The 27,319-nt window shown below is 53.3% G+C and overlaps 1 protein-coding gene across 2 annotated transcripts in view; it reads right to left on the reverse strand.

Moving 5' to 3' along the window:
- Window positions 1-649: 649 nt before the first annotated feature.
- Window positions 650-27,319, reverse strand: part of CERS4 (ceramide synthase 4) — a 30,611-nt gene continuing 3,941 nt past the window's right edge. The window contains exons 1-11 of one of the 2 annotated variants that reach the window (XM_060145323.1): window positions 8,149-8,162; window positions 7,759-7,932; window positions 5,409-5,526; window positions 5,005-5,123; window positions 4,850-4,907; window positions 4,399-4,449; window positions 3,951-4,043; window positions 3,648-3,776; window positions 3,276-3,382; window positions 1,392-1,548; window positions 650-1,107 (exon numbers count right to left, since the gene is read on the reverse strand). In XM_060145323.1, the coding sequence (XP_060001306.1) occupies window positions 931-1,107; window positions 1,392-1,548; window positions 3,276-3,382; window positions 3,648-3,776; window positions 3,951-4,043; window positions 4,399-4,449; window positions 4,850-4,907; window positions 5,005-5,123; window positions 5,409-5,526; window positions 7,759-7,931 (1,182 nt within the window). In that variant the 5' untranslated portion in view covers window position 7,932; window positions 8,149-8,162 and the 3' untranslated portion in view covers window positions 650-930. Of the gene's footprint in view, window positions 1,108-1,391; window positions 1,549-3,275; window positions 3,383-3,647; window positions 3,777-3,950; window positions 4,044-4,398; window positions 4,450-4,849; window positions 4,908-5,004; window positions 5,124-5,408; window positions 5,527-7,758; window positions 7,933-8,148; window positions 8,163-27,319 lie in introns of those variants that run through there. The other variant, XM_060145322.1, reaches the window with a different exon arrangement.

A 27,319-nucleotide genomic window follows, 5' to 3' on the forward strand; every position in this document is an offset into this window, starting at 1 on the left:
AGAAGGTGAGACCCGTCCCCCCACCCTTTCTCTCTCTTCTCCGACTCCTGTCTCTGGTGTTCCCCTGAAGGCAGCACATTCTGGCCCTGCGTGGGACCTTGTGGCAGTGATTTCTGGGGTGTGTGTGGGGGGCACCCTCCTGCAGAGCTCCTGAGGAGACAGTGAAATCAGCCGGCTGAACCCTTGGGAAGCCTGCAGGAAGTTGCCCTCCCACGAAGTCCTATTTCACTGTCTCCAGGGAGGTCCTGGGGACCTTGAGGACGGATATCTGCCAGGCTTGAGCAGGGGCTGCAGGAACAGGTGTGAGTCTCCCCTTCGCCCTTCTGTTTGGACCTGTGTGACTTTGGGCAAAGGACTCCACCTGTCTGAGCCCAGCACCTGCTCATCTGTACGCAAGGTCTGTGAGTAGCTGACCAAGGGCTGCCCTGGGGTGGAAGGAGGTAGCTTGGCTGAGGCTCTGCTGGGAGGCGAGGACTCACCCCAGGGGGTCCCCACGCGCTGCTCACTGTCTGGGTCCCCTGGGGGTGGGCCTGTGTCTTGGGGTGGCAGTGAGTGACCCGTTGGTGAGGTATGTAAGTCCTGGCTGCCTTGGGGCCTCTGGGGATGGATGAGGAGCTGTGACAGGGACACAAGCTCTCAGGCAGAGACGTTGGCTCCGGTCAAGTTTTATTGGACCCCCTTTCAGCCTGGGGCTCTTCACAGTTGCCGGGCTGCCTGTATCCCTCTCTCCCCCGGCCCGCAGCTCTGTCCATTTGCCTGAGGGAAGGAGGGAGGGTGGGCAGAAGGAAGGGGCTGGAGACAGATCATCTGCCCCTGGGGTGGGGCCCTCCCTGTCTCCACAGAATCGGCCCAAGGGTCCCCAGTCCAGCCGCCCCACGAATCCGAGCTGCCGGGTGCTGGGGCAGCCCCTTGTGGTCAGTCCTCGGCCGGCTACGTGGCTGGTGTGTGCCCGTTGGCCATCCGCCTGGCTGCCCGGCTCCGAGGGCCATCAGTGGGGGCTGCTCCGGGCCGGTGAGCCGCCCTGTTCTTCAGCTGCGGGTACTCCTGGGCTGCCTCCCCATCGCTGGAGTCTGACTCTTCCACGTCGCTGCGAACATCCTTCTCCATCTGGGGAACAGGGAGAAGGGAGGAGGCTCGGGGCGGGGCTGGGCTGGGCTGGGGGCTCCAGGGAGGCACAAGCTAGCCAACCCTTGCCCGGCCCTACCTGGTCTTTCTTTTTCTTTTTAAAAAATTATTTTATACGTATTTACTTATTTAATATTTATTTATTTTATTTATAAAAAGTTTTGGGCTACGTGCACGGCATGTGGGATCTTAGTTCCCCGACCAGGGATCGAACCCACACCCCCTGCATTGACAAGGCGGGGAGCCTTAACCATTGGACCGCCTACCTGGCCTTTCTTTATGAAGCTGTAGATCATGCGAAGGATAAGGCAAGACCAGAACACGTGCAGCAGCTGTAGCGTCATCAGAAGCACGTTGAAAAAGTAGTAGCCGAAGAAGGGGCCCGAGTTGGCAATGGACTCGTAGTATGTGGTATAGAGGATCCTACGGTGGGTCGGCAGGAGGGAGAGAGGCAGGGGTTCACTGGCTGCTGTTGCCCCCAGTCCTAGGAATCTCTAACTTGCGTGACCTTCCCTGCTCCAGAACCTTCTATAGCTCCCCATTACCCACCCCCAAAGAATGATACCTGTGCCCTTCAGCTAGGCATTTAAGTACCCCCCCCCACCTGGTTATGTTAAATTCAAAGAATGAACAAGCTGGACAACTGGCCGGTCGTGACTGTAAACCCCAAGGGGGTGCTTGGTGTCCCAGCAGCTCTCCTGGGTGGTCCTTTCACACCTTCTCAGATCCCTCCCCCTTCCCTCCCACTACCACCTTCACCCAGATCAGCTGTAGGGTCATCAGTGACCCGCCTTGATCAGACAGCAGGCACCCAGCTGGCCTCCCTCCTCCTCATGTTCTTTCCTCACGTGCCTGCAGGGACCCACACTCCCATGGGCCCACTTCATGGCTTCTCCCTCTCCATCTCCTCTGCAGGCTCCCCCGACCTGCAAACATCAGGGGGCCTCAGGACTGGGCCTCTCTGTCCACACCTGGTCTTCGGTGACCCTGCCCAGTCTCGCGACTGCAAACACTGGACATGGACGTCTCTCCCAGAACCCCAGGCTGGTGTCGACTGCTTCCTCCACTTTTCGGTGGTGGTGCCTGAGGGGCATGTTGCAGACCCCTCAAACCCGGCGCAGCCAGAGCTAAGCTCCTGATCCTCAAGCAGTAACTCTGAGCCCGTTCCCATCTCATGACCCTTGAGTCATCCCCGAGTCCACCCACTTCTCTCGACTGCATTGGTCGAGCCCCAACATTGCCCACCTGGACCAGTGCTGTCGCCTCCTCCCTGGTCCCCCAGCTCCTGCTCCAACCTCTTACCAGCTATTCCCCCTGGAGCCACCAGAGGGAGCCTGTGAGTACTCGAGTCAGGTTCCCCCCATCCTCTGCTCAGAACCCTCCAGGGCTCCCACCTGGCTTGGGATAAAAGCCCAACTTCTCCCCAAGGCCTATAAGACCTTGCATACTCTCTCCCGTCAGCTCTGTGCTCTCCCCTCGCTCTCTCCCTCTTGCTCACTCTGGTTCTGCCACACGGGCCTCCTCTTTGTTCCTGCGACATGCTGGGCACGGTCCTGCCTCAGGGCCTTTGCAGGTGCTCTTCCCACTGTGATCAGTAGTTTTCTCCCTCACCTCCCTGCAGTCTCTATATGAACGCTGTCAGTGAGGCCTTCTCCGACCACCCTATTTCCAGCTATCCACACAGTTCCTGTGACCTTCCCAACTTTTTTTCTCTTTAGCACGATCACTGCCTCACATATTCTGCAGTCTACTTGTTTGCCTTATTATATTTCCCCACCTGCCAGTGTCAGCTCCAGGTGAGCAGGGACCTTCACGTTGTTCCCTCTGCTTGTTGCAACAGGCTCATCAAATTGCCGGGCAAAGACTTTAGCGCGTGGGGCCCGACGCTGTCTCCCAACCCATGTTCCAGGCACGCGGCAGGGGATGATGACTAAGCCCAGTTTTCTGTTTCTCCTACCTCTGGCCCTTTGCATATGCTGCGCCCTGTGCCGGGGACACCCTTCCTTGCCTCCTGGAAACCTCCCAGCCCACACCCCAGCTATCTGGATTGGGGAACCCGGGAACCAAGGAACGGAGGGTGAGGCGGGCTTGGATCTCCGCCTTACCGCCGCCCCCCACCTCCCCAACCCCCGGCGGGAGGGCTGACTCACTGGGTGGGGAAGAGCACGAGGCGAGTGTAGAAGAAGACCAACGAGAAGATGATGAAGAGAGCATCGCACACGCGCCGCCAGTGCGTGTAGTTGAACAACTTACAGGCCTGGAGGGGACAGCAGAGAGAAATAGACCTGGGGGTGGGGCTGCGGCGGAAGCACGCGGGAAGGGTGGGGCGGGGCCGAGAAAGGGCGGGGCCTCTTCCCAGGGAAAAGGTGCCTCTGCCTGGGCCAAGTGAGTTGGGGTGCGTGGTCTGCGGATGATGGGGGTTGGGCCTCACCTCCCAGGAAGACTGACAGGGGGTGGGCCTCAACACCAGGGGCACCTGGGAGGGCGGGGGGCTGGGAGGGGTCGCGCTGCGCCAGGCGCACCTCCAGCAGGTAGTCGGAGGAGTCGTGCAATAGCAGCACCAGAGAGCCGATGCGCAGCAGATTCGTGCTGTAGGAGAAGACGATCAGGGTGATGGTCACAAAGTGATGTGCCACCTGCTCCTTGAAATCCTGCGGGAGACGGAGGGTCATAGCCGGGATGAGGCTGGGGGGCCGGAGCGGCCCCACCCCGCAGGGCTGGGAGCAGGCCCTCCCAGGGGGTTGCTTGGCATGTGGACCCTACGCCTCCTGCCTGAGACACCAAGGGTCTCTGGGAGTGGGGTGAGACTCTTGGCCTGGCCTCACCTTGCGCTTGGTGTCGAAGGGCAGCGTGATCAGCAGAGAGATGTAGAAACTCAGCTCCAGGAGATACCAGTGGTACAGGGCCGGCTTCAGGGGCTGTGGCAGGGAGTGCAGGGTTAGCTGTGGGGAGTGGAGGTTCCCACGGGACATGGGGCATGGGGTAGGGCCCTCCCCATTTGCTCAAACCCATGACACATGAATCCCAATGAGTGAGGAAGGCATGAGCTCCCCATCCTTAGAGGTAATCAAGGGCAGTGGTTTTGTGGCAGCTCCTGCTTCCAGTGTGTCCTGACTCCTGGCCCCTCTCCATTCCACACGGGAGCCAAAGAATAGAGTGGGATTCGGGGGGGGAATGATGGTGTGATGTCCAGCTTTGGCGCTCTTGCCTGTGGCCACAGGAACTCTGCCCTGATCCTCCCACTAGCCTCCAAACACCACCCCTCCCACTCACCTGCTGTGGGTAACTGTCCCAGCACATTACCGGCGTCCACAGCCACGATTCCTGCGGGGACACGGGAGTCTGAAGTTGTCCAGAGGTTAGAACCCAGCACCCCCCAACCCCCCAACCCCAGGCCTGGGGCCTCCTCAGGCCTCCCTGGCCCTTGACATGCTGCTGTCACTCAGGCCAGCTGTTTCCTGCCTGGTTGCAACTCTGCTCTCACTGTAGACCAGGGGCTGATTCAGAATCCCCAGCCCAGACACACAGTAGGTCCTCTCAGTAGGCACCCATGGAGTGAACATTCACCACGACCTGGCCTCATTCCCTCCACCCTCCCTCTCTGTGCCTTGGCACATGCTTCCCCCTCCGCCCGAACCCCACACACCCCTTCCCAGTCCAGTCCAGGCCCAGCGCATACTAGGTGCTTGAGGGATAGGGCGGGTGAGCTGTCAGGTACACTCACGTGGTAAAGAACCGAGATTCCACCGATGAAGGAGCACAGATAGAAGGCGAACCTCCAGCTGCAGGCGGGGAGGAAGCCCCTGAGGCAGCTGCCAAAGGACCAGGCCCCCCGCCGCACCCCCAGACTCCCCCTTCCCGGCCCCACCCTGGGCTTACCTGGCCTCACAGAACTTCTTGGTCAGGCAGGGCCGGTCCTGGTTCCGGCGTCTCCGGAACCAGTGTTGGGTCTGTCGCAGGGTGAGCCCACACTGGGTCGCCAGGAGGCTCATCTGGGGCTGGGGAGGGAGTGATGGGGGCCAGGGTCACAGAGGTGGCCTCCTGCCCCTGTCCCAGGACAGGCAGGACCCAGCTCTGCTCCCCCCCTCCCCTATAGCCCCAGACCTCGCCTGTGGGGTGCTCTACCTTTGGAGATGGGGGAGTAGGGGGTTTCACAGGGTGGGGGTCTCCCCAAAAAGAGGCCTTATAAAAACCCAGCACTGCTCACAAACACCCCCTCTAGAACCTCCCCCAGGGGACCCAAGCAGGCCAATGGGGAGGGAGGAGGGGGTCGGGGATCTCACCTCTGTGGGTCTCTGCCCTTCCATAAGGAAGTGTTTCTCCAGCGTGGCATTGGGCTTCACCGGCCTCCTGGTCTGGTTCCGCACACCCAGCCACCGGCTCAGGGGCAGGCCTATGAATCTGGGTGTAGGGGAGACACAGCTTGTCAGTCCAGGTGGGGAAACGGGGGCTCACTGGGCCGCATTTTAGGACCCTGGAGGTGGTAGCCTGGCTGTTGCACTGCGCCCAGAGAGGAAGCTGGATTGGTCTTCAAGGTGGGGCATGAACAACTTTGGTGGTACCCAGGCACCTTCACTCCATCCCAAACCAGGGATGAGAGTCCCCTCGATGCCTGCCTCATGATGGCCTGGGTCCTGATCCGCCCCTCTACCAGGCTGGGGGCCCCCTGCATGGGCAGAAGCAGGTCTGCTTCTTCTCAGGCCTCCCTCCACCCAGCATCCCCCCCACCCCTTGTGCACACTTGGAGAAGCCGGGACCCTGGTGAGTCAGTTACCACATTGCCCACAGAGGGGCCCTCAAGACCAGGGGTCGGGACCAAATTGCATGTCCACCATCCTAATATCACCTTTCATTGGGGGAAACTGAGGCTCAGAGCAGCCCAGCAAGGAAGTTATTCCAGACTCAATTGTGGTGGGGGGCAGGCGGGGGTGGGGTTGGGATATGACTGCCATTTACTGAACACTTAGGATCTGCCAAGCATGTGTCCAAGTCCACCTCGTGTGCTGGCTCACTTCACACTATTATTGTCCCCATTGTCCTGATGGGCAAACTGAGGCTCAGAGAGGCCAGAAACACGCTCAAGGTGACACAGCAAGTGAATGGCAAACCCAGGATTCATTTTCCCTTAACAGGGAAAACCTCTGCCTTTGTTTGACCCCAGAAAAGCTACTTCCAACCCCACTGCCCTTTAGAAAGGCAAGGGATGCCTTTGGGAGGAGTTAACACTGCCACCTCAGCTAGAGCCACTGGCTAAATAGGTGGGAAAATAGACCCAGCCTTCAAGGCCTGGCTGAATTGGGCCTCCCAGAATCCCTCAGGCAAAGCCTCGATCCTCGCTGAACTACCTGCTGTGTGACCTCAGGCAGGTCATTTGACCTCTCTGTGCCTCCATTTCCTCTTCTGTAAAATGGGGATAATAACAGTACCACCTCACTGGGTGAGGGCTGAGTTAAGACAAACAAACTGCTCAGAGCAATGGGTGGCACAGAGGAAGAACCCAAAGTGTGTCTGGTAAATGCAGTGTCAGTGGACATGCCCTGGGTTCCCCATGTCCAGCCTGTGTCCTGGGAGCCCAGACCCTAGGAAGCTCCTCGTGAGTGGGAGAGTCAAAGCAAAGTGTAGAACGCTCGCACGTCCCTGTGGTCAAAGAGTGGGACAGAGGGAAGGACCCGAAGTGAGGGCCAGAGGGGGTTAAGGGCTTTGTGGGGAGAGGGTCAGGGCAGGCTTCCCTGGAACCCAGCCTTGAAGGAACTGCAGGGGAGTGAGTGCAAAGGCCAGAGGGTTGCAAAGAAGGTGGGGGACCTGGAGGGAGGGGAGGGGGAGGGGCCCTCAGGCATGGAGGGGGAAGCCGGGGGAAGCGGGGGCAGGCCCGGTGGGGGTCGGCCATGGGGGCAAGGCAGGTCTGGGAGCTGTGACCGCAGCATTAGTCAGGTAGAAAAGGGTGGGACCACCTAGGTCAGAGGGAAGGGACCCAAGAGCTGGACAGCCAGAGAAGGAGGAGGAACTCCAGTTCCGGGCAGCGTTTGGGTCACATGAGAAATGACTAAAAATCCACGGGGTCTGGCAGCCAGGAGGGCGCTGGGAACCTGGGCAGGCGGCATACACTCGGGGGCCGGGGGCCAGGCTGCAGGAGGCTGGGGGTGAGTGGAGGGAGGGCCCCAAAGCGGGGGGGGGGGCTGGAGTGCCTATGCCCCTTTCTTTGGCTAGAAAGGGGAGCGGGAGAAAAAGGTGGTAAGGGAGAGGACAGGAGGTGGGGATGGGGGAGAGGTGCCCATACAGGGCAGAGGGAGGAGGGAGTGGGCAGGAGTTCCTTCGCTGACTCACTGGCCTCTGCAGACCCATCCTAGGTCAGCCAAGCAGGCACGTCCCCTCCAGGGCCCCCACTTGTTTTCTGAAGATGCTAGCACACCCAGACCTGAGCTGCCGCCAGCATTCCAGGCATCAGAGACCATCGGAGTGGGGGTGGCGGCAGCTGGGGGCAGGATGAAGCCCAGAAAAGCACTCTGACTCAAAGCCAGGCTCCGTCCGGGGACACATGAGGATGAAATCACACAGATGGGAGAGCACAGGGCAGGTGCTGCGCACACACGAGCGATGACGGGGTCAACCTGCCAGGGCACAGCGGACACTCACCTCTCGAAGGTGAAGCGCACAGCCACCAGGGCCAGAGCCAGGGGCAGGGCCATCAGCATGTCCCGGGGGTGGGCGTAGACCAGGCCATCGCGGTCCTCCAGTACAGCCCATGAGTTGTTGGGTGGTAGCCAGAACCTCTCCTGCCATAGCCACTCATTCAGGCTGGACCACATACTGTGGACACAGGGGTCCAGTTAATGGAGAACTCTGCACACAGGACAGGTAGAGTGGGAGGGCCCAGCACCTCGCCCTCACACCCCCCAGCGCCTAGCAACCTGAAGTTTATTAGAGCCAGTGTTCAGGATAGACTTGGGCTGGGTGTCCTCAGGCAAACGACCTGACCTCTCTGAATCTCAAGTTCATCTGTAAAATAGGGACAGTAATACCCACCTCTCAGCCCAGCCTGCTACGGCACACGAAGTGCTTAGCCCAGTGCTTACTGACCCTTAAATATAGCTCATGACAGGAGTTATTATTCTGTACTCTACAGACAAGAGAACGTTGGCCAGAATCAAGGGAGTGGCCGATCGGGGTCACGAACTTGAGTTCTCAAAATGTCCGGGAAGGTTTTCTGCCACTGTGGGAAGGTGCCTCTGATACAGCCCAAAGACGAAGGATTTAAGGAAATCCACAGTTCTCTCCCTGGCCGACCGTCCGCACACGGACTCCCCTTGAGGTGTGAATGTCGGCTCTCTCGCTCGCTATCCCACGAGCCCGGCTGCAGCTGGGCGAGACAGCCTACTGCGTGATCGAGCTTGCTGCCAGATACTGAAGCAGTGGCCGAGGTGGGCCAACTTTCCACCAAGGGCTGCTGGGGAGCTGCAGTGGGGCCCAGCTGTCCTGAGGAGCCCACATAGCTTCTCCTGTTCCCAAGATTTAAGACTAAGTGCCCCAACCCCACGCTGGTGCCCACTTGCAAAGTCTGTTCATTCATTTGTTTGTCCATCCATCCACCCACCCACCCACTGTCCATCTACTCATCTGTTCATCAGTCCACCTATTCATCTGTTCATCCCTTCAGCCGTACCGTCTGCTTGCCCACCTGTACACCTACCCAGCCAGCCAGCCAGCCAGGCTGCCATCTATCCACCCACCCACCTACCTGTCCATCTTCCCATCCATCCATCCGCCTATCCATCCATCCATCTACCTGTCTGTCCATCCATCCATCCACCCACCCACTGTCCATCTACTCATCCATCCATCCGTCCATCCATCCACCTGTACATCTGCTCATCCAGCCAGCCCTCTGCCTGCCCACCTGTACCTCTATGCGTACAGCCATCTGTCCATCCACCTGTTCATCCACCCACCCATCCACTCATCCATCCACGAGATATCCTCTGAGTGGCTTGTCCATGCCAGCCTGGGGCTGGATGTTGGGGACACAAGCAGGGAACAGAGCAGACACATTCCTGTCACCATGAAGCTCACAGCCCAGCAGGGGGAGGCAACCAATACACAAGTAAACAGACTCCTAAATAAATAACACAGTGCGATGGGCCTGGTAGAAAAGAAACAGGGTGGTGCGATGTATCAAGGAAGGTCTGAGCTAGGTCTCAGCTCATACACCCTCTGAGCTGAGACCTAGAGGTGAGGAGGGCCTGGGTTTGTGCAGAAGAAGGTAGTGGTGCTGCAAAGGGGGCTGGGAGGGGCTTTGCAGAGAAATGAGCAGCAGGTACAAAGGCCCTGAGGCAGGACTGAGTAAAACTGAGTGTTGGAGGACCAGTGAGGATTCCTGTGTGTCTGGAGCAGCGTGAGCAAGGGGAGAGCAGGGGGAGGGGACGGGGCAGGTCATGCAGGACCTGTGGAATTTGGATGATCTCCTCCAACATTTTATGATGAAAAATTTCAAACCCACAGAAAAGGTGAATTTACAGTGAACATCTATATACCCACCACCAGACTCTCCCATTCACGTTTTGGTCTATTGCTTCATCACACAACTGCCCATGTATCCATCCATCCCTCTATCCACCCACCAGTGCATTTCTCAGTGCATTTCAAAATAAGCAGCTGGGGTGGGGGGAGGGATAAATAAGGAGTTTAGGATTAAAATATACACACTATTATATACAAAATAGATAATCAACAAGGACCTACTGTATAGCACAGGGAACTATACTCAATATCTTGTAATAACGTATAATGGAAAAGAATCTAAAATATATATATATATATGTGTATACACATAACTGAATCACTTTGCTGTACACCTGAAACTAACACAACATTGAACACCAACTATATTTCAAGAAAAAAAATTTAAAAAGCAGCAGACATCAAGTCACATCACCCCTAAATATTTTCAGCGTGCAGATCATTAAGGAGAGCTCGATATTGACGAATGTGTTTTTTTTTTCAAGGTAAAATTTACTAGAGCAAAATGCATTCATGTTAACTGTACAGTTGCTGAGTTTTGACAAATACACGCACCTGTGTAAACCAACCTCCGGCCACAAACACTCCCATCCCTCCACAAGGTTCTCTCTTGGGCCCCTTCCCAGTCAGCCTCCATCTCTACTGTCCAAAGCTAACGTCTGCTCCCGTTTTTTTTTCCATCAGGGATTACTTTTGTCTGTTCCAGAACTTCATATAAATGGAATCACCGTCTTTGTGTCTAGCTTCTTTCACTTGTGTAATATTTTCGAGATTCATCCCTATTGTTCCAAGATCAGTAGCTTCCTTCTTCTTTAAAAAAAAAAAAAAATTATTTATTTGGCTGCGCCGGGTCTTAGTTGCGGCATGCAGGCTTCTCTCTAGTTGTGGCGTGTGGGCTCTAGAGCGCACACGCTGGGGCTCAGTAGTTGTGGCATGCGGGTTTAGTTGCCCTGCAGCGTGTGGGATCTTAGTTCCCCGACCAGGGATCGAACCCGTGACCCCTGCATTGGAAGGTGGATTCTTAACCACTGGACCACCAGGGAAGTCCCGAGCTTCTTTTCTTCTTATTCCCTAATCTTTGGTACCAAATGAATATGCCATGATTGGTTATCGCTTGCTTGTTGATGGGTGTTTGGGATGCATTCAGCGTTGGGGAATTATGAGCAAAGCTGTTCAGAGCATTCACATCCGAGTCTTGTGTGAACAGAAGTTTTCCTGTCTCCTGGGTCCATCCGGAGGAGTGGAATTGCTGGGTCATTCTGCATGTTTTCCTTCATAAGCAACTCTGCTCTGGGGTGGCTGTACCAGTTTACACTCCATTTCGTGCAGTCTGGGAGTTCTATGGCCCGGGTTATTTTAGGTGAGATGGCAAGCGGCGGGGGGGGGGGGGGGGGGGTTGGTTGCCATACAGGAAGTGGCCTTGGAGGCCAGAATGCGGGCCCACCGAGATAATCCAAGATCGTTCCCCCCATCTCAAGGTCAGCCGATTAGCAACCTTAATTCCATCTGCAACCTCACTTTCCCTTTGCCACGTTAGATAGCGTATCCCCAGGTTCCAGGATTAGGATGTGGACACCATTAAGGGTGCATTATTATTGAGAAAACTCACTGAGTTGTGCATCTATGTTGTGGGCCCTTTCTCTGTGCAGATTAAAATGTCTGCCTTGGGGCTTCCCTGGTGGCGCAGTGGTTGAGAATCTGCCTGCTAATGCAGGGGACACGGGTTCGAGCCCTGGTCTAGGAGGATCCCACATGCCTCGGGGCAACTGGGCCTGTGAGCCACAACTACTGAGCCTGCGCGTCTGGAGCCTGTGCTCCGCAACAAGAGAGGCCGCGATAGTGAGAGGCCCGCGCACCGCGATGAAGAGTGGCCCCCGCTTGCCACAACTAGAGAAAGCCCTCGCACAGAAACGAAGACCCAACACAGCAAAAATAAATTAATTAATTAATAAACTCCTATCCCTCAAAAAAAAAAATGTTTGCCTTGAAAAAGTCTATGATTCTGCTAAAATATGACACAAATGAACTCATCTATGAAACAGACTCACAGACATAGAGAACAGGCTTGTGGTTGCCAAGGGGAGGCGGGGTGGGGAAGGGATGGAGTGGGAGTTTGGGGTTAGCAGATACAAACTATTACATATAGAATGGATAAACAACAAGGTGCTACTGTATAGCACAGGGAACTATATTCAATGTCCTGTGATAAACCATAATGGAAGAGAATATGAAAAAGAATGTGTGTGTATATATATATAACTGGATCACTTTGCTGTACAGCAGAAATTGACACAACATTGTAAAGCAACTATACTTCAATAAAATACGTAAAAAAAAAAAAGGTCGATGATTCTGATTTCAATTCCGACAGGTGGGTTTTTTCCCCACATCACCTCTGACACCAGCTGTGTATCCTACAATTCAACTCAACTCTGACACCATCTACCTGGAGATACACCGGTTGAGGGCTCAGTCGCACAAGGCTGTACCCATCCCACTTCAGACGCCAAGCTTCTGACCAACTGGCCATAGATGGAGGTCCCCACGAGCCCTCCTTGGTTTGATTAATTTTCTACAGCAGCTCACAGGACACAAACAGTTTACTTCCTAGATGACCGATTTATTATATAAGGATATATAACTCAGGAATAGTCAGATGGAAAGAATCATAGGGCAAGGTATGGGGAAGGGGGCGGAGCTCCCACGCCCTGCCCAGATGCACCAGTCCCTGCACGTCTCCACAAATCTCGCGTTCATCAACCTGGAAGCTTTCCGAACCCCCATCCTTAAGGGTTTTTATGGTGGCTTCATTACATAGTTGCAGTAATTAAATCCTTGGCCACTGGAGGTCCAGGGGTGGGAATGAAAGTTCCAACCCCTTCATCAAGAGGTTGGTTCCCCTGGCAACCAGTCCCATCCTTAGGTGACCTGAGTGGGGGGCTTTCCAATAGTTGCCTCATTAACGTAACAAAAGGCACCTTTATTCCTCTTATCACTTAGGAAATTCTCAGGGTTTTAAAAGCTCTGTGCCAGGAACCGAGGAAGGCCAAATATCTACTTCTCATTATAAATCACAATATCACCAGTCAAATACAGAAAAAGAAACATTCTCAAGAGTCTGAGGAACTGGGTGAACCAGGATGGTGAATGGATTTGGGGGCAGGAGGTGGGTTTGGTGTTGGACAAGACAAGTGGGGGGGATGTGTCAATGAACAAATATTGCCTGCTGTATCAGTAAGCAAAGGATGTTGCAGCAAACAAGCCACATTACAGCTGCTGTCCCCCTTCCCCCCACGGTGAGTCCTGAGGGAACTCAGGATGGAAGCAGGATGCCTGCCATCTAGCTACACCCACCCACGACAGTGCACCCCGAGGAGACTCAGGATGAGAAAGCACAGATTACTGGCCCAGACAGCTGAGGTGCATATCAAGGAAATGAATTCAGTAAGCCCAGATTCTTGCATCTTCCCATACAGAGAAAAGCCCAGAATTCCTTAACTTGAGCTATCTGGTTTTCTTTTAACTAACAGTAATCTTCTGATGTTCTGACTACCTGGTCTTTGTTGCAAAAACCCCTGTATATATCCGGGCTCCTCCCTTACCTCTTTGGAGCAGTTCCCTAGAGCTACTGAGTGGCCTTCTTCAGGGCTATAGTCCCCAGTAAAGACCCAACAAAACGTAAACTCACAGCGCTCCTGTTGTGCATTTTTCTTTAAGACAGGTGTGTGGGGACTTCCCTGGTGGTCCAGTGGTAAAGAATCCGCCTTCCAATGCAGGGGATGCGGGTTTGATCCCTGGTCAGGGAACTAAGATTCCCACATGCCACGGGGCAACTAAGCCCGTGTGCCACAACTACTGAGCTTGGGCGCCTCAACGAGAGAGCCCACGAGCCGCAAACTACAAAGCCCACGCGCTCTGGAGCCCACACGCCACAACTAGAGAGAAGCGCGCACGCCGCAAGAGCCCTCGGGCCGCAATGAAAAGATCCCGCGTGCCTCAACGAAGATCCCGTGTGTCGCAACTAAGATCTGACACAGCCAAAAAAAATAAAGAAAAAAAAAAAAAAAAAAAAGAAGATTATATCATATGCAAATAGATAGTTTAAAAAAATGTTAAAAAAAAAAAAAAAGACAGGCGTGTGACAGTGGCTAGTTTAGACCCACAAGGCTCAGGAGGCCCGGACAGAGTAGACAGTTGGACAGGTGGATGGGGGAACTTCTGCCCAGGTGGTTGATCTCTCTAAAAAGAGATAAATTAGGAGTTTGGGATTAACATATACACACTACCATGTATAAAATGATAAACAACAAGGACCTACTGTATAGCACAGGGAACTACACTCAGTATCTTGTAATAACCTATAATGGAAAAGAATCTGAAAAAAAATATATATATACACACACACACACGCACACACAAACACACACATAACTGAATCACTGTGCGGTACACCTGAAACTAACACAACATTGTAAATTGACTATATTTCAATTTTTTAAAAATGGTTTAAAAAAAAAAGAAACCAACTTCACTAACAGGCAAATTTCGCTTGATCCCATGCACCCACTGGGGCATAACTGCACACACCCAGCCCGTAATTCCTGGCCTCACTCTCTACAGCCTCCTAGCACCCACCACACCCACCACAGGGCATCTATAGCCTTCTCCTGAGGGGCCCTCCCACCCATCTGAAGACCCCCAGCCAGCTAGAGATATAAGTGGGCAGTGCAGATGCCCAGTGCAGATATAAGTGGGCTGGGCATCCTGGGAAGGCCCCCAGCCAGCTAGAGCTGGAGCCAGAACCCAGGGGTCCAAGCCCCCAGCCCCATGTTCTTCCCCCCACCCAAGATCGGGTCCACCACAGCCATGGTGCTAGCATGTCATGATGAGCTTTGGGGACAAGTGAGAACACACAAGAGCGATGGCATCTCGTAATCCCAGGCCTCTGCCCATGTCCCCAGCCTCAAAGCCCACTATTCACTGTTTGACACACTCTGATACAATCACACACACTGTATGATTTCACACACCCCAGCCTTTACAAATACTGTCCTCTGCCTAGAATGCCCATCTAACATTTATTGTCCCATGCTGGGTGCTGAGGACATAAAATGGTGGGGAAAGCTGGCAAGGTCTCAGCCCTCATGTCTGTCTGGCAAACTCCTATGCATCCTTCAAAACCCAATTCAGTTGCCACTTCCTCCTGGAGGCACCTCCCGATTGCCCCTACTTCAGATCCAGTTAAAGCACCCTCTGCCAGCTCTGCCTCATTCACTGTGACATTGGAAGCTGGCCAGGCAGTCTTTTTGGTGGGGGGGAGGGTGGAAAAGGAAGGAAGCATGACCAGCCTCAAACCCCAGTCCCCTCAGCTGAAGCAGGCATCGTCCTTTCTGGTCCTCAAGTCAGAAGGGCAAAACAGAAATGCACTTTCCAAACCTGCGAGCCTTCCAAGGGGGCTTCAGACTGACACAACCTAACTGCAGAGGTCTTGGCCTTGGACCTCCTACCCTTTCTGTAACCTGTGTCTGTCTGTTTGCCCACCCCCTTTACCCTCTTGATAAAGAAGAGACTCTGAGGTTTGAGAAGTCACCCATTTCCTTGCATTGTGGTCGAGCAGGCCAGTGAGCCTGCATGTGGAACACATGGGCAGTGTCCGGCACACAGAAGGGGCTCAGGTACGGCTGTAACCAGGCATCCATGACCAGCAAGGTTCAAACTTCTCTTCCACTCCTGCCCCGGACAGATGCCCTCCTCCCGACGGACAGGCAGAAACGAGGGTCAGGGAGGCACTCCTCCTCAACTTTCATTTTTCCTCTTTTGGACCCCGGCTCCTCTGCTCATTCCCTGTGACACTCTGCCTCCTTGGGCCTCAGCTGCCCCATCTGAAAAATGGGTACAGCCAGATCTTCTGCTTTACTGCACCGTTGTGGGGGCTCAGGAAGCTAAGCAGTTTGTAAATGCACCATGCTGCTGTTGCAGTGGATTTGATTCCTGCAATTTACCCATCATTGACCTTGTCATTGACCTTGCCACTCAGTGTTTCAGTTCCCTCATCTGTAAAATGGGAATAACAATGCCCCCTGCCTCCACACGGAAGGGATTGGGAATAATGCCTGGGGTGGAGCGAGCACTAAGTATAACACAGTTACAATTAGCAGTAGAGAGGAGGGGGCAATGGGGAGCAGTCTGGAAAGGAGGGTGCTGGTCTGCGCAGGTTCCCAGTGGTTCTTCCTGGACACACACCCCACCGCCCCTCCCCCAACGCCCACCCCGGCCTCTGCAGCCTTTCCTTAAAAGCTGTAGCGAATGAATGAGCCCGCGCTGGCTCACCCAGGGCTGCTGAGGAGTCACTTGGAGAATCGCCAAATGGGTGGCCGGTCTAGCCTAACCAGCCTGAGGCTTCCTCCTCCTCACCGCACCCTGCCCCCTCTCCCCAGCTGGGTCTCCCAGCCCCGCTGCTTCTTAAAGGCACTTTGGTCCCACTCCCAGCCCTGCCCCTGCCACCTGGGAGCCAGACTCTGATAATCCTTCTTAGTGGCTAAAAATATCCCCAGATTGGGGAAGAGAGAGAGAGAGAGAGAGAGAGAGAGAGAGAGAGCGCGCGAGCAGGGCTTTGTGCTGACACGTGGAGGGGTCAATGAGCACAGGATCCCTGTCGCTCCCCTGGACCCCCAAAGGCCCCAGCACTGCCCAGCACAGCAGGGCTGTGCACAAAGGTTGGTTTTATTTTAAATCTAGCTGGAAGTGTAGGACTTGCCCGGGTTGTGAAAGAAGTAAATCAATTCATACGCCAGATGTCTGGGTTGCCCAGGGAAGAACAGACACACACATGCACACTCACCCGGCCCCTGCAGCCTCGCCTGCTGCCCGGGGTCACCTGACTCCTTCGGCTGGAGGCCCAGGCAGGGAACACATGATGGACTAAGTGGGGGTTATTTGTAGATAACCACAGCCGCCCCTGCACTGGGCCCTGGCTCCTCCACTCTGGCCTCTCTGAGCAGGGTCCCTGCGGGGTGCTAATGACCAGAGATGCAGCCAGTCCAGGAGAAACCACCTTCAAGGACCCTAAGGAGGGCCCCAAGTCCAGGGCTCTGCCTCGACTCAGCCCCTCATATTTAGACACACTCCTGCCCTCCACACTCTGGCCCTGTTAGTATCCCCACCCCACCCCCACCTCCCCCACACTAGCTCAATTTACTGTAATGGCTGCTTGGTGGGATTCCAATTCATCAAGCTCATTCCTGCTTCAGGGCCTTTGCATGTGCTGTCCTCCCACACAACCTCTGTCTCATCATTCACATCTCAGTTCAGAATTACCTCCTCAGGAAGCCTTCTCAGATCACTACCAAAGAAGCCACCATATTATACCATCTTCTTACCCTATTTTGTTGCTTCAGCCCCCTCCCCCCACTTGATCTGTTTTCTTATTCACTTGTCTGTCTGCCTCATCCCAAGACATAAGCCTCAGGAAGGCAAGAATGTTGTTTAGTCACTGCTGTATCCTCAGGGCCCAGGACGATGGTAAGTACCAACTAAATGTTTGCTAAGTGGATGAAAAAGCAGGTAGAACAGACACATGGACAGGTGGGTGGATGGGAGGACTCTGGCTCAGGTGGTCAAACTTTCTAGGAAAAGAAACCACCTGCTTTATTGGGCAAAGTTAGCTTGATCCCCATGGTGTAGGTCCACTGCCTCCTTGTTTCAGAACCGGGAAGCCAGAGGCTCAAAGCAAGGAGCAGCTGGACGCAGGTCACGCAGCCAACAAGGGAGTGAGTCGGAGCTAGAAGCTCTCCAGGATGGGGAGGGAGTTGCTCTGCCCACCAGTGAGCTCAGGGCTCACAGGCCTGTCTCTGCCTATCAAGGTTTCCCAGGGAACAAGGTCCTACACCACCACCACCCCTAAGCTGTCCCCGAGCCTTTTCAGGGCCCCAGAAGCTCACACAGGATTGAACTTTGCTTTCTTAACATCTATACCACCCCCCAACCCTGTCCCGGGCAGACTAAGGGGTCTGGGTGAGCCAGGCCATGTCCCCCAGAATCCGCAGCCCACTGGCCACCCCTCCTCACCACAGCCTACACCGCCACCCCTTGGTGATGCAGCCCCCTACTGCCCCCCAGTAAAGCAACCAACAGTGGGGCCACGAGGGTTGCTTTGCAGCTGCCTGGGGGCTGACAGTGGGGTCCCCGACCTCCTGGAATCTGCTCCCTCCCTCCTATAACTCCTGCACTACCCCACACCCAGGTGCTAGGGTTCCCAAGAGCATCTCCCAGCAGTCCAGGCCTTTACATAGGTGGTGCCTTTTTCCGGAAGTGCCCACACCCCCTTCACTGGGCCAGTTAAGACCTGGGTCAGATTCAATTCGCTCCTTAAGAGGCCTTTTCTACCCCTCCCACCCTAAGGAAGCAGAGCTCCCTCCCTAGCCCTGCCCCACCCCACCCTAGGTCTTTCTTCAAAGCTTCTGTTCAGCCCTGGCTGGCCCCAGGGAGCTTAGAGAGCTGAGTCTCTCCCACTACCAGACAGGGAGGGTCAGACCAGGAAGAGATCTCCAGGGTCCCCAGCATCACCTAGTGTGCGTGTGTGTTGGGGGTTCGGTCAGGGAGGTTTCAAGAAGGACTGAGGGAGGAGAGGGGAGCAGGTCTCTGGAAGTTTGAGGAGGGAAATGAGCAGGCCCAGCCCCAGAGGCAAGCCGGGGTGAGGCAGCAGGATCTGATAGGTTACCTGCACGGGACTGGGAGGGATAAAGCATACAGATGGGAGTGTAAGGGGAGCTTGGGCTATTACAGTTGAAAAAAAAAAAGAACAAAAACAAAACCAACACGACTTTATCGAACGACACGCAGAAACCATGCATGTCTAAAGTGTGTGATTCAATGCATTTGACATATGTACCTACTGGTGGAAATCATCACCTCAATCAAGATAATGAACATATATATCCATCACTCCCCCATATTTCCTTATGTCCCTTTGGAGTTCCTCCCTCTCTCCCTTCCAGTGAGAGCTGGAAGCAACCTGGATGTCCAATGCTGGGGAGCAGAAACCTCAGGATTCCATACTATGAAATATTACATAAGTGTTTAAAAGAAGGAGAAGATAGGGCTTCCCTGGTGGCGCAGTGGTTGAGAGTCCGCCTGCCGATGCAGGAGACGCGGGTTCGTGCCCCGGTCCAGGAAGATCCCAGCTGGGCCCGTGAGCCATGGCCGCTGAGCCTGCGCGTCCGGAGCCTGTGCTCCGCGACGGGAGAGGCCACAACAGTGAGAGGCCCGCGTACCGCAAAAAAAAAAAGGAGAAGATACAATACAGATAAATCTGGAGGACATGATGCTCAGTGAAATAAACCAATCTCAAAAAGACAGATACTGTCTGATTCCACTTATAGGAGGTCCCTAGAGGAGTCAAATTTATAGAGACAGGAAGTAGAATGATGGGTGCCAGAGGCTGGGGGAGGGGGTGAGGAGTTAAGTGTTTAATGGGGAGAGAGTTTCTGTTTGGGGAATATGAAAAAGTCGTGGAGATTGGTTACACCACAATGTGAATATACTTAACAATACTGAACTGTGCACTTAAAAATGGTCCAGATGATAAACTTTTTGTTATATGTGTTTTACCACAATTAAAAATTTTTTTCAATTAAGAAAATATCAAGTTGGGACGAGGGGAGGAGGAAAAGCTCTATGTTCACGGACTTGGGAGGATCACTGAGTGGAAAAAAATGAAAGCAAAATGCAGACAGACACTAATGGCCTCATATGTAACTCATGTAAATGGAAAACCACCAAAAGAGTTCTGTCTTTGGTAATAGCGGAGTTAGCTGCATCAGAACCGCCCTCTCAGAGGTAACAATGATAAACTCCGGACTACATACTAAAAAACTACCTGAAAGCTCTGGTGCTGCCATATGGTATCCATTAGCCACATGTGGCCATTTAAAGTTCAATTAATTAAAATTAAATACGATTTAAAATTCTGTTCTTCAGTTGTATCAGCAACATTTCTACACTCAATAGTCACGTGTGGCTTGTGGCTACCATATTGGGCGCTATTGGTGTCGATATGGAACATTTCCATCATTGCAGAAAATTCTACTGGGCAGTACTGCTCTAGAGAGTGACCAAAGATAGGCAGAAGTTGGAGGGGAGTCCATACCTGGCATAAGGGAACAGCACAGGATGAGTTTCCCATTTTTCACTGTTATTTACCGGAAATAGAAACTAGATTGAAAAATGAGACGACAGAGCCCAAAGAGACCACAACAGTTAAACAATGGAGTAGAACATGCAGGAAAGGAAAAAGCCAAAAAAAGAAAAAAAAAAAGAGTCCAAATTCTATCCAAAAATGCTGTGCAAGTCTCTTGCTAACCCTTAAACCATGTGCAAGGCAGACTCCCACCAGCCCGGCTAAAGCTAAAAGTAAGATAACACCTGCCTCTCACTACAGGAAAACAGACTTTGGAACTTGAGTCCAGACAGTTTAACTGCCTATGAAAAAAAAAGAATCAATGTTCCTCAGAGGAGCACAACAGAATCCAGAGTGTCTACAATTTATCTTTCACAATGTCCAGCATACAATCCAATCCAAAATTACTTGACATGTGAAGAAACGGGAAAACATGACCCATACTCAAGAAAGAAGGAGATTAATGGGGACTGACCTTGAGGTGACCCAGATGTTGGAATGAGCAGATAAGGACTTTGAAGCAGCTATTATAAATATACTCAAGGGGGCTTCCCTGGTGGCACAGTGGTTGAGAGTCCGCCTGCCGATGCAGGGGACACGGGTTCGTGCCCCGGTCTGGGGAGATCCCACATGCCACGGAGCGGCTGGGCCCGTGAGCCATGGCCGCTGAGCCTGCGCGTCCGGAGCCTGTGCTCCGCAACGGGAGAGGCCACAACAGTGAGACGCCCGCGTACCACAAAAAAAAAAAAAAAAAAAAAAAAAAGCAGAAATTATAAAAATGCACCAAATGGAGATTCTAAAACTGAAAAATACAATATTTGAAGTAAAAAATTCACCGTGGACTCAGCCATGAAAAAGAATGAAATGTTGCCATTTGCAATAACATGGATGGACTTGGAGGGTATTATGCTCAGTGAAGTCACACAAAGACAAATGCTCTATGATATCACTTATATGTGAAACCTAAAAAACAAAATAAGCTAGTGAATATAACACAGAAGAAACAGACTCACAGATACAGAGAACAAGCTAGTGGTTACCAGTGGGGAGAGGGAAGGGGGAGGGGCAAGACAGGGGTAGGGGATTAATAGGTACAAACTACTATATATAAAATAAATAAGCTACAAGGATATATTGTACAACACAGGGAACATAGCCAATATTTTATAATAAGAATAAATGGAGTATAACCTTTAAAAGTTGTGAATCACTATGTTGTACACCTTAAATATACAATATTGTACATCAACTATACCTTAAAAAATATATAAACAAAATGCAATATACATGGTGCAAGGGAAAAAGAAGGAAGCATTATTTATCCAGAGAAAAAGGGAAAAAAATTTTTCCCACTGTGGGGTTGATAGTTGCTTGGAGATTGTAGAAGACAGAGCTAACTAGTTTGGAGAGAGATAAAAGAAAATACCAAACAGAAGAGAGAAGAAAAAGGGGCTCAGAGGGGGCACTTCTGGCTGGCAAGCAGCCCCCCACTCCCGGCTCACCATTTATGAAACTAATTCCCAGTCAAGGTCAGCCCCCAAGATGCTGCTGCTACCCACCTTCCAGGGCGGAGGGAACTGTGGGCTCCAGGTTGCACTCTGACTGCATCCCACCTCTGCCCAAACTGGTCTAACACCTGCCCTACTTCTCCCACCAGCTGGCTGCTGGGCCCCTCTGCTGCCCCCAGATGACAGCATTCATGGAGGCCGTTTCAGGTAGAATGAAGTAGGAGCAAAAGCCAAACTGCTTCCTGGGACAGCAGGCCTTGTTCACACCCATAGCAGCGACTGCTCAACACACCGGTGTTGGTACCACCCCAGGTGTTGCCAAGGACGCTAGCTCCAGGAAGGCCCCGCGCCAACTGCCCCAAGCACCCACCTTCCTGCACTCCAGGGGAGATGCGGTTACTGTCCCCATGGCACGGATGAACTGACTTATCATCCCAGGGTCACACGGTTGGTAAACGGCCAGGCTGCATGTGAACTTAGCTCAATACCACCCAGCGTCCTAGATGAACACGGGCTCACGGAACCTCAGCCCAGCAGCGGCAGCCTACGCATTCTTGGAAAATGGGACCTGCTGCCTTTATGCCTGTGATTCTCCCCATCTCTGCTTCGCTACTTTGGACTTTGCCTGGGTCGCCGGTGACCGCCCCCTGGCCCAGGCCAATCCCAGTGGTCAACTCTCTGTCCGTGGATTCCTGACCTCCTAGTAGTATATCTGCCCCCCTTTCTGGCTCTCCTAACAACCGTGGCAGCCTGCCTAACCTAATGCAAGATGTTTTTCTTCTCCTTTGGCCCTAAATGATGCCAGTCCTGTACCCTCTCATACCAGCTTTTCTCCCTGGGAAATCTCACCCACCCGGAAGCCACAATCGGTGTGCCTGTGCTCTGGTTTTCCAGATTCCTGCAGCTGCCAGGTTTCTCCCCCGATGCCAAACCGGCTAACCCAACACCGCCTGGCTACGCTTCGCCCAGACGTATCACACTCAAGTTATCCTCCACCCTGAGCACGCTTCTTGGCTAAGATCCCACCATGCACCCAGTCTTCGGGGACAGGAATCTGGGAGCCATCCCAATCCCTCCTCACCACCCCCCATCACCCTGGACACTCAGCCACTCACCACGTCCCACAATTGCATCCATCTCCCCTGTAACAATCAAGCGAGTCCCCCCTTCTCTGCTCGATTCCCGCCGACGAGGCCCCATCTCTCATCTCAATCATTGTGGCCACCTCTGCCCTGGTCTCTCTGCCTCCGGGTTTTGCCCAGGCTGCCTCCCTCCATCCACATCTCCTTCCCCGAAAGAGAAAGCCAGCGTTGGAGAGGGCGCGGAGAAAAGGGAACCCTCCTACACTGTCGGTGGGCATTGGTGCAGCCACTATGGAGACCAGGTAGGGAGGTTCCTCAAAAAACTAAAAGTAGAGCTACCATATGATCCAGCAATCCCACTCCTGGGCATATATCTGGACAAAACTCTAATTCAAAAAGATACATGCACCCCTCTGTTCATAGCAGCACTATTCACAATAGCCAAGACATGGAAGCAACCTAAGCGTCCATCGACAGATGAATGGATAAAGAAGATGCCGTACATATATACAATGGAGTATTACTCAGCCATAAAAAGAAACACTGCCATTTGCAGCAACGTGGATGGCCCTTAGATTATCACACTAAGTGAAGTCAGACAAAGACAAATATTTTATGATATCACTTATGTGTGGAATCTAACAAAAATGATACAGATGAAACTTATTTACAAAACAGAAACAGACACACGCGTAGAAAACAAATTTAGTTACCAAAGGGGGAAGGGGTGGGGGGAGGTATAAATCAGGAGTTTGAACTTAGCAGATACAAACTACTATATATAGATAAACAACAAAGACCTACTGTATAGCACAGGAAACTATATTCAATATCTTGCAATAAACTATAATGGAAAAAAAAAAAAAAGAGAAAGAGAAAGCCAGCTTCTCAGCATCACGTGCAGACAGTGGCCATAAAACAAACACGAGGAAAAGAAGATGACATTCGGTCCTGGCTGGTACTGAACTCTGGTGAGCCTGCCAGCCCAGGTCTGAGCCCTCCTTGTTCAAGGGAAAGTTGACAAGTGCCTGTCACCTGAGCCTTAAAGACACAGGGGCAGCAATGGGAGCCTTGGGCCTCGATGTCCACAGAAGCGGGTGATTCTCCTGTGAACAACCCCGGCACGTGGGCTGTCCTTGGGATTTCAGATTAGCGAAGTTCTGCCCCAAGAGGTCACCAGTGGCTGGCGTCTGAGAGGTGATGGGGGCTGGGAAGCACGGCTGGGTAGGGGTGTCTTCAGGGGGTGGGGCTAGAGCATGTTGGGGTGGGCAGCCTGATCTGGGAACTACTGGCTTGGGCAGGAATTTGGGGACACACAGCCCAGGGGTGGGACAGGACCAGAAGATCTTTTTGGGCAAATTCTGCATGGGGGACTCGGAGAAGGCATCATTTTAGAAGGAAGAGTGGTGAGGATGGATGGGGAGAGGGTGTGGCCTCAAGAGCTGGGAGCCCCAGTACCCCCTGACTTGACATACAGCTGAACAGGGGCCTGCAGACCTGTCAGGGTCCCAGAGGACAGAGGCTAACCGTGAACTTCAGAGTAAGCCAGCCTGGGAGGATCTGCTCCTGGCGGGTGGCCTCAGGCTAGCAGCGCCTTCACTGAAGGAGTTATCACCCCAGTGCCTGCCTGCCCACCTAGGTAGGGCGGGGAGCCAAGCAGGGCACGTGTGAGATGGCTCATCAGGGGTGGCGCAGGGAAAGGTTCCCAGGGGAGTCTGTCCGTGGGCCCTTTAAGAACCAGGGGTGTTAAAAAAAAAAAAAAAGAACCAGGGGTGTTTGTGTAACTGGAGACTAAGCACTTCCTCTTTCCCATCCATCACTCTCTCAGCAACCCCACAGAGGCTCACTCTACAGGCCTGTCCCTCTCCAGCCCTGGAGAGGGGGCCCACATGGGGGGCACCCCTCCGTCTGCGCCTGGCACTCATCACCAAGGTCTTTGTGATCTGGCCCTGCCCACGCCCCCTCTACCCTGCTGACCTCCTGCAGCTACCAGACTCCCTGGTTCTCAGCCTAGTGTCCATGGCCTGATTCCCAGGGTCTGTTCATATCTCAGAAACATTGCTGTAATGCAGTACCCAGATGCCTAATTTTTTCTTTTCTTTTTTTTTTTGGCCATGCTGCTCAGCTTGCAGGATCGAAGTTCCCCGACCAGGGATCGAACCCAGGCCCTCGGGAATGAAAGTGTGGAGTCCCAACCACCGGACCGGCAGGGAACTGCCAATGCAATAGCTTTTGTCTAGGCTGTTTCCTCCACCTGGATCACTATTCACCTTCCCCTAACCTTTCAAGTAAGCAGCTTGCCTGTCACTGCTTCCAGGAAGTCTTCCAGGACTGCCAGGCTGGGTCAGAGAGCCTGTGGTCCCTCTGTTTGGCCCAGGTTATTCTGCATTGTAACTGCCCAGGGATGTGTCTGTCTCCCCAGTGGAGAGAGGGATCTGGAGGGGAGGCAATCAACAAATTCCACTTCCTGTGGGTGTCCACCACCAGCTCCAACTCAAGCCTCGAGCTCAAAAATTACCTCCTCAGAGCAGCCAAGTTAAATCAGCATGGGTAAGGCAGTGGAGAATGTCTAGGCAAAATACAAACAAATGCTGGTAACATTTACAAAGGGGAGTGATCAGAGAATATTTCAGTAATCAGAGAGAGACAGCTAGCCTCTGTTTCTCTGTAAAGAACTACTCTGAATGAAAGCCATGGCTGCAGTGATGGTTTCTAAATATTCCGTGACCAATCTCTAGGTAATGTATGAGCAAGCCTTGTATGCAAATGCCTCATGTCCTTTTTATTTTTTTATACATTTATGTATTTTATTTATTTGCTTTTGGCTGCGTTGGGTCTTCGTTGCTGCTCGCGGGCTTTCCCTAGCTGCAGCGAGCGGGGGCTGCTCTTTGTTGCGGTGTGCGGGCTTCTCGTTGTGGGGGCTTCTCTTGTTGCGGAGCACGGGCTCTAGGCACGTGGGCTTCAGTAGTTGTGGCTCGCAGGCTCTGTAGTTGTGGCTCGTGGGCTCTAGAGCGCAGGCTCAGTAGTTGTGGCGCACGGGTTTAGTTGCTCCGCGGCATGTGGGATCTTCCCGGACCAGGGCTCGAACCCATGTCCCCTGCACTGGCCACCACTGTGCCACCAGGGAAGCCGTCTCGTGTCCTTTTTAGACTTCCCAAGGTCCGAAGTCATGACTTTTCAGCGAATTCCAAAATTTCAGTTGGTTCATCTCAGAGTCCTGGCTGAATGCTGTCATAGGTTGAAACAGGTTGAAACAGGCAAGCACCTGCAGCCTATGTGGCTAGCAGAAGTCACCGCAAGCATCTGCCTAATTCTTTCAACTCAATCACCGAGACTTTCATGCTGTACCCCTGGAAAAGATCCTGAAAATCCTTAACCCTCAGAGTCAACTTCACCGAAGCCAGGACCCACAACTCAGGTTTGCTCCCTGGGCTCTTCATACAGGCTCTGAGGTCAAATAAATGCATCCTATTCCATAAACTGCAACATGTCTATAGAGTCACGTGAATTTGGTTGTATAAAAAAGGCGACCATTTCAGAATTCAGAGTCACTACTTTGCCAGTGAGAAGAACAACGTTAGAGGAAGCAGACACCTGAGGACAGCCTGATACCTCCTCCAAGAACTGCCTTAAAATCTGTGGCCCAGGGACTTGCCTGGTGGTGCAGTGGTTAAGAATCTGCCTGCCCATGAAGTGGACATGGGTTCGAGCCCTGGTCTGGGAAGATCCCACATGCCACGGAGCAACTAAGCCCGCGAGCCACAACTACTGAGCCTGTGTGCCACAGCTACTGAAGCCCGTGCGCTTAGAGCCCGTGCTCCACAACAAGAGAAGCCACCGCAAGAAGAAGCCCACGCACGGCAACAAAGAGTAGCCCCCACTCGCCGCAACTAGAGAAAGCCTGCGCGCAGCAACAAAGACCCAAGCAACCAAAAATAAATAAATAAATTTATTTATTTTTTAAAAAAAAGAGAGATGAGGGAGGAGGCCGTGGGGACAGAGCATTCTAAGAAGCGAGAACAGCCTGTGCAAAGGCCCTGAGGCAGGACCAAGACTGGTTGATTCAAGGCATAGAAGACAAGGCCCCTGGGGCTGGAACAGAGCGGGGAGGGAAGAGAGGTGAGGGCAGGGAGGTGACAACCTTATATTTAGACCTGCCCTAGCCAACAGCTCAGATGGAGAAATGACACCCAGAGGCTGACGTTTCCAGAGCTCGTCCTGCTTGCTCTCCCCTCCTGTCACTGCCCTTGTCCCCTGCCATCTCCTGATAGGTTAGCCTTGATCCAGCTGTGGCCCCGTCACTCCTGCCAGGATCACGGTCAAAGCTGAGCCAAGAGGACTTCCCTGGCAAGTCCAGTGGTTAAGACTCGGCGCTCCCAAAGCAGGGGGCACGGGTTCGATCCCTGGTTGGGGAACTAAGATCCCGCATGCCATGGGCAGCCCAGCCTAAAAAAAAAAAAAAATGCTGAGCCAGGGCCAAAGGGAGGTGCCCTTAGGTGCACCCATCCCCAATTTGGAGGGGGTCGGGGAACGGTCCAGGCTACAGCGTCTGGGCTCCACAGAACCACTGATCTAGGTGCCGGCACCCAAGTGTCCGAATCCCCTCTGTGAAGCCTTTGAAACTGGAGGGGTTTGGTGCATACCTGGATGGGGGGTGGGTGGGAAGGGTGAGCAGGCCCAGGTGACCAGGTCCTTGTCCACGGGCGTGGGGGGTGGGATGAGGAGGGATGCTGAGTCTTTTCTCCTACACCTGGAAGGGGAGTGACAGCAGGCTGGTGGAGGGGGCCATCCTCAAAACACACCTGCTCTGGTTTCTGCTGCTCATCTTCAAGGCCCAGCCAGGCCCCTGCCTACCATCTCCGGTCACCTCCCTGAGAACATCCTGCCCCAACACCCAGCTCTGGGCTCTGCAC

Source organism: Lagenorhynchus albirostris, chromosome 3, assembly GCF_949774975.1.
Source record: "Lagenorhynchus albirostris chromosome 3, mLagAlb1.1, whole genome shotgun sequence".
Classification (NCBI taxonomy): domain Eukaryota; kingdom Metazoa; phylum Chordata; class Mammalia; order Artiodactyla; family Delphinidae; genus Lagenorhynchus; species Lagenorhynchus albirostris.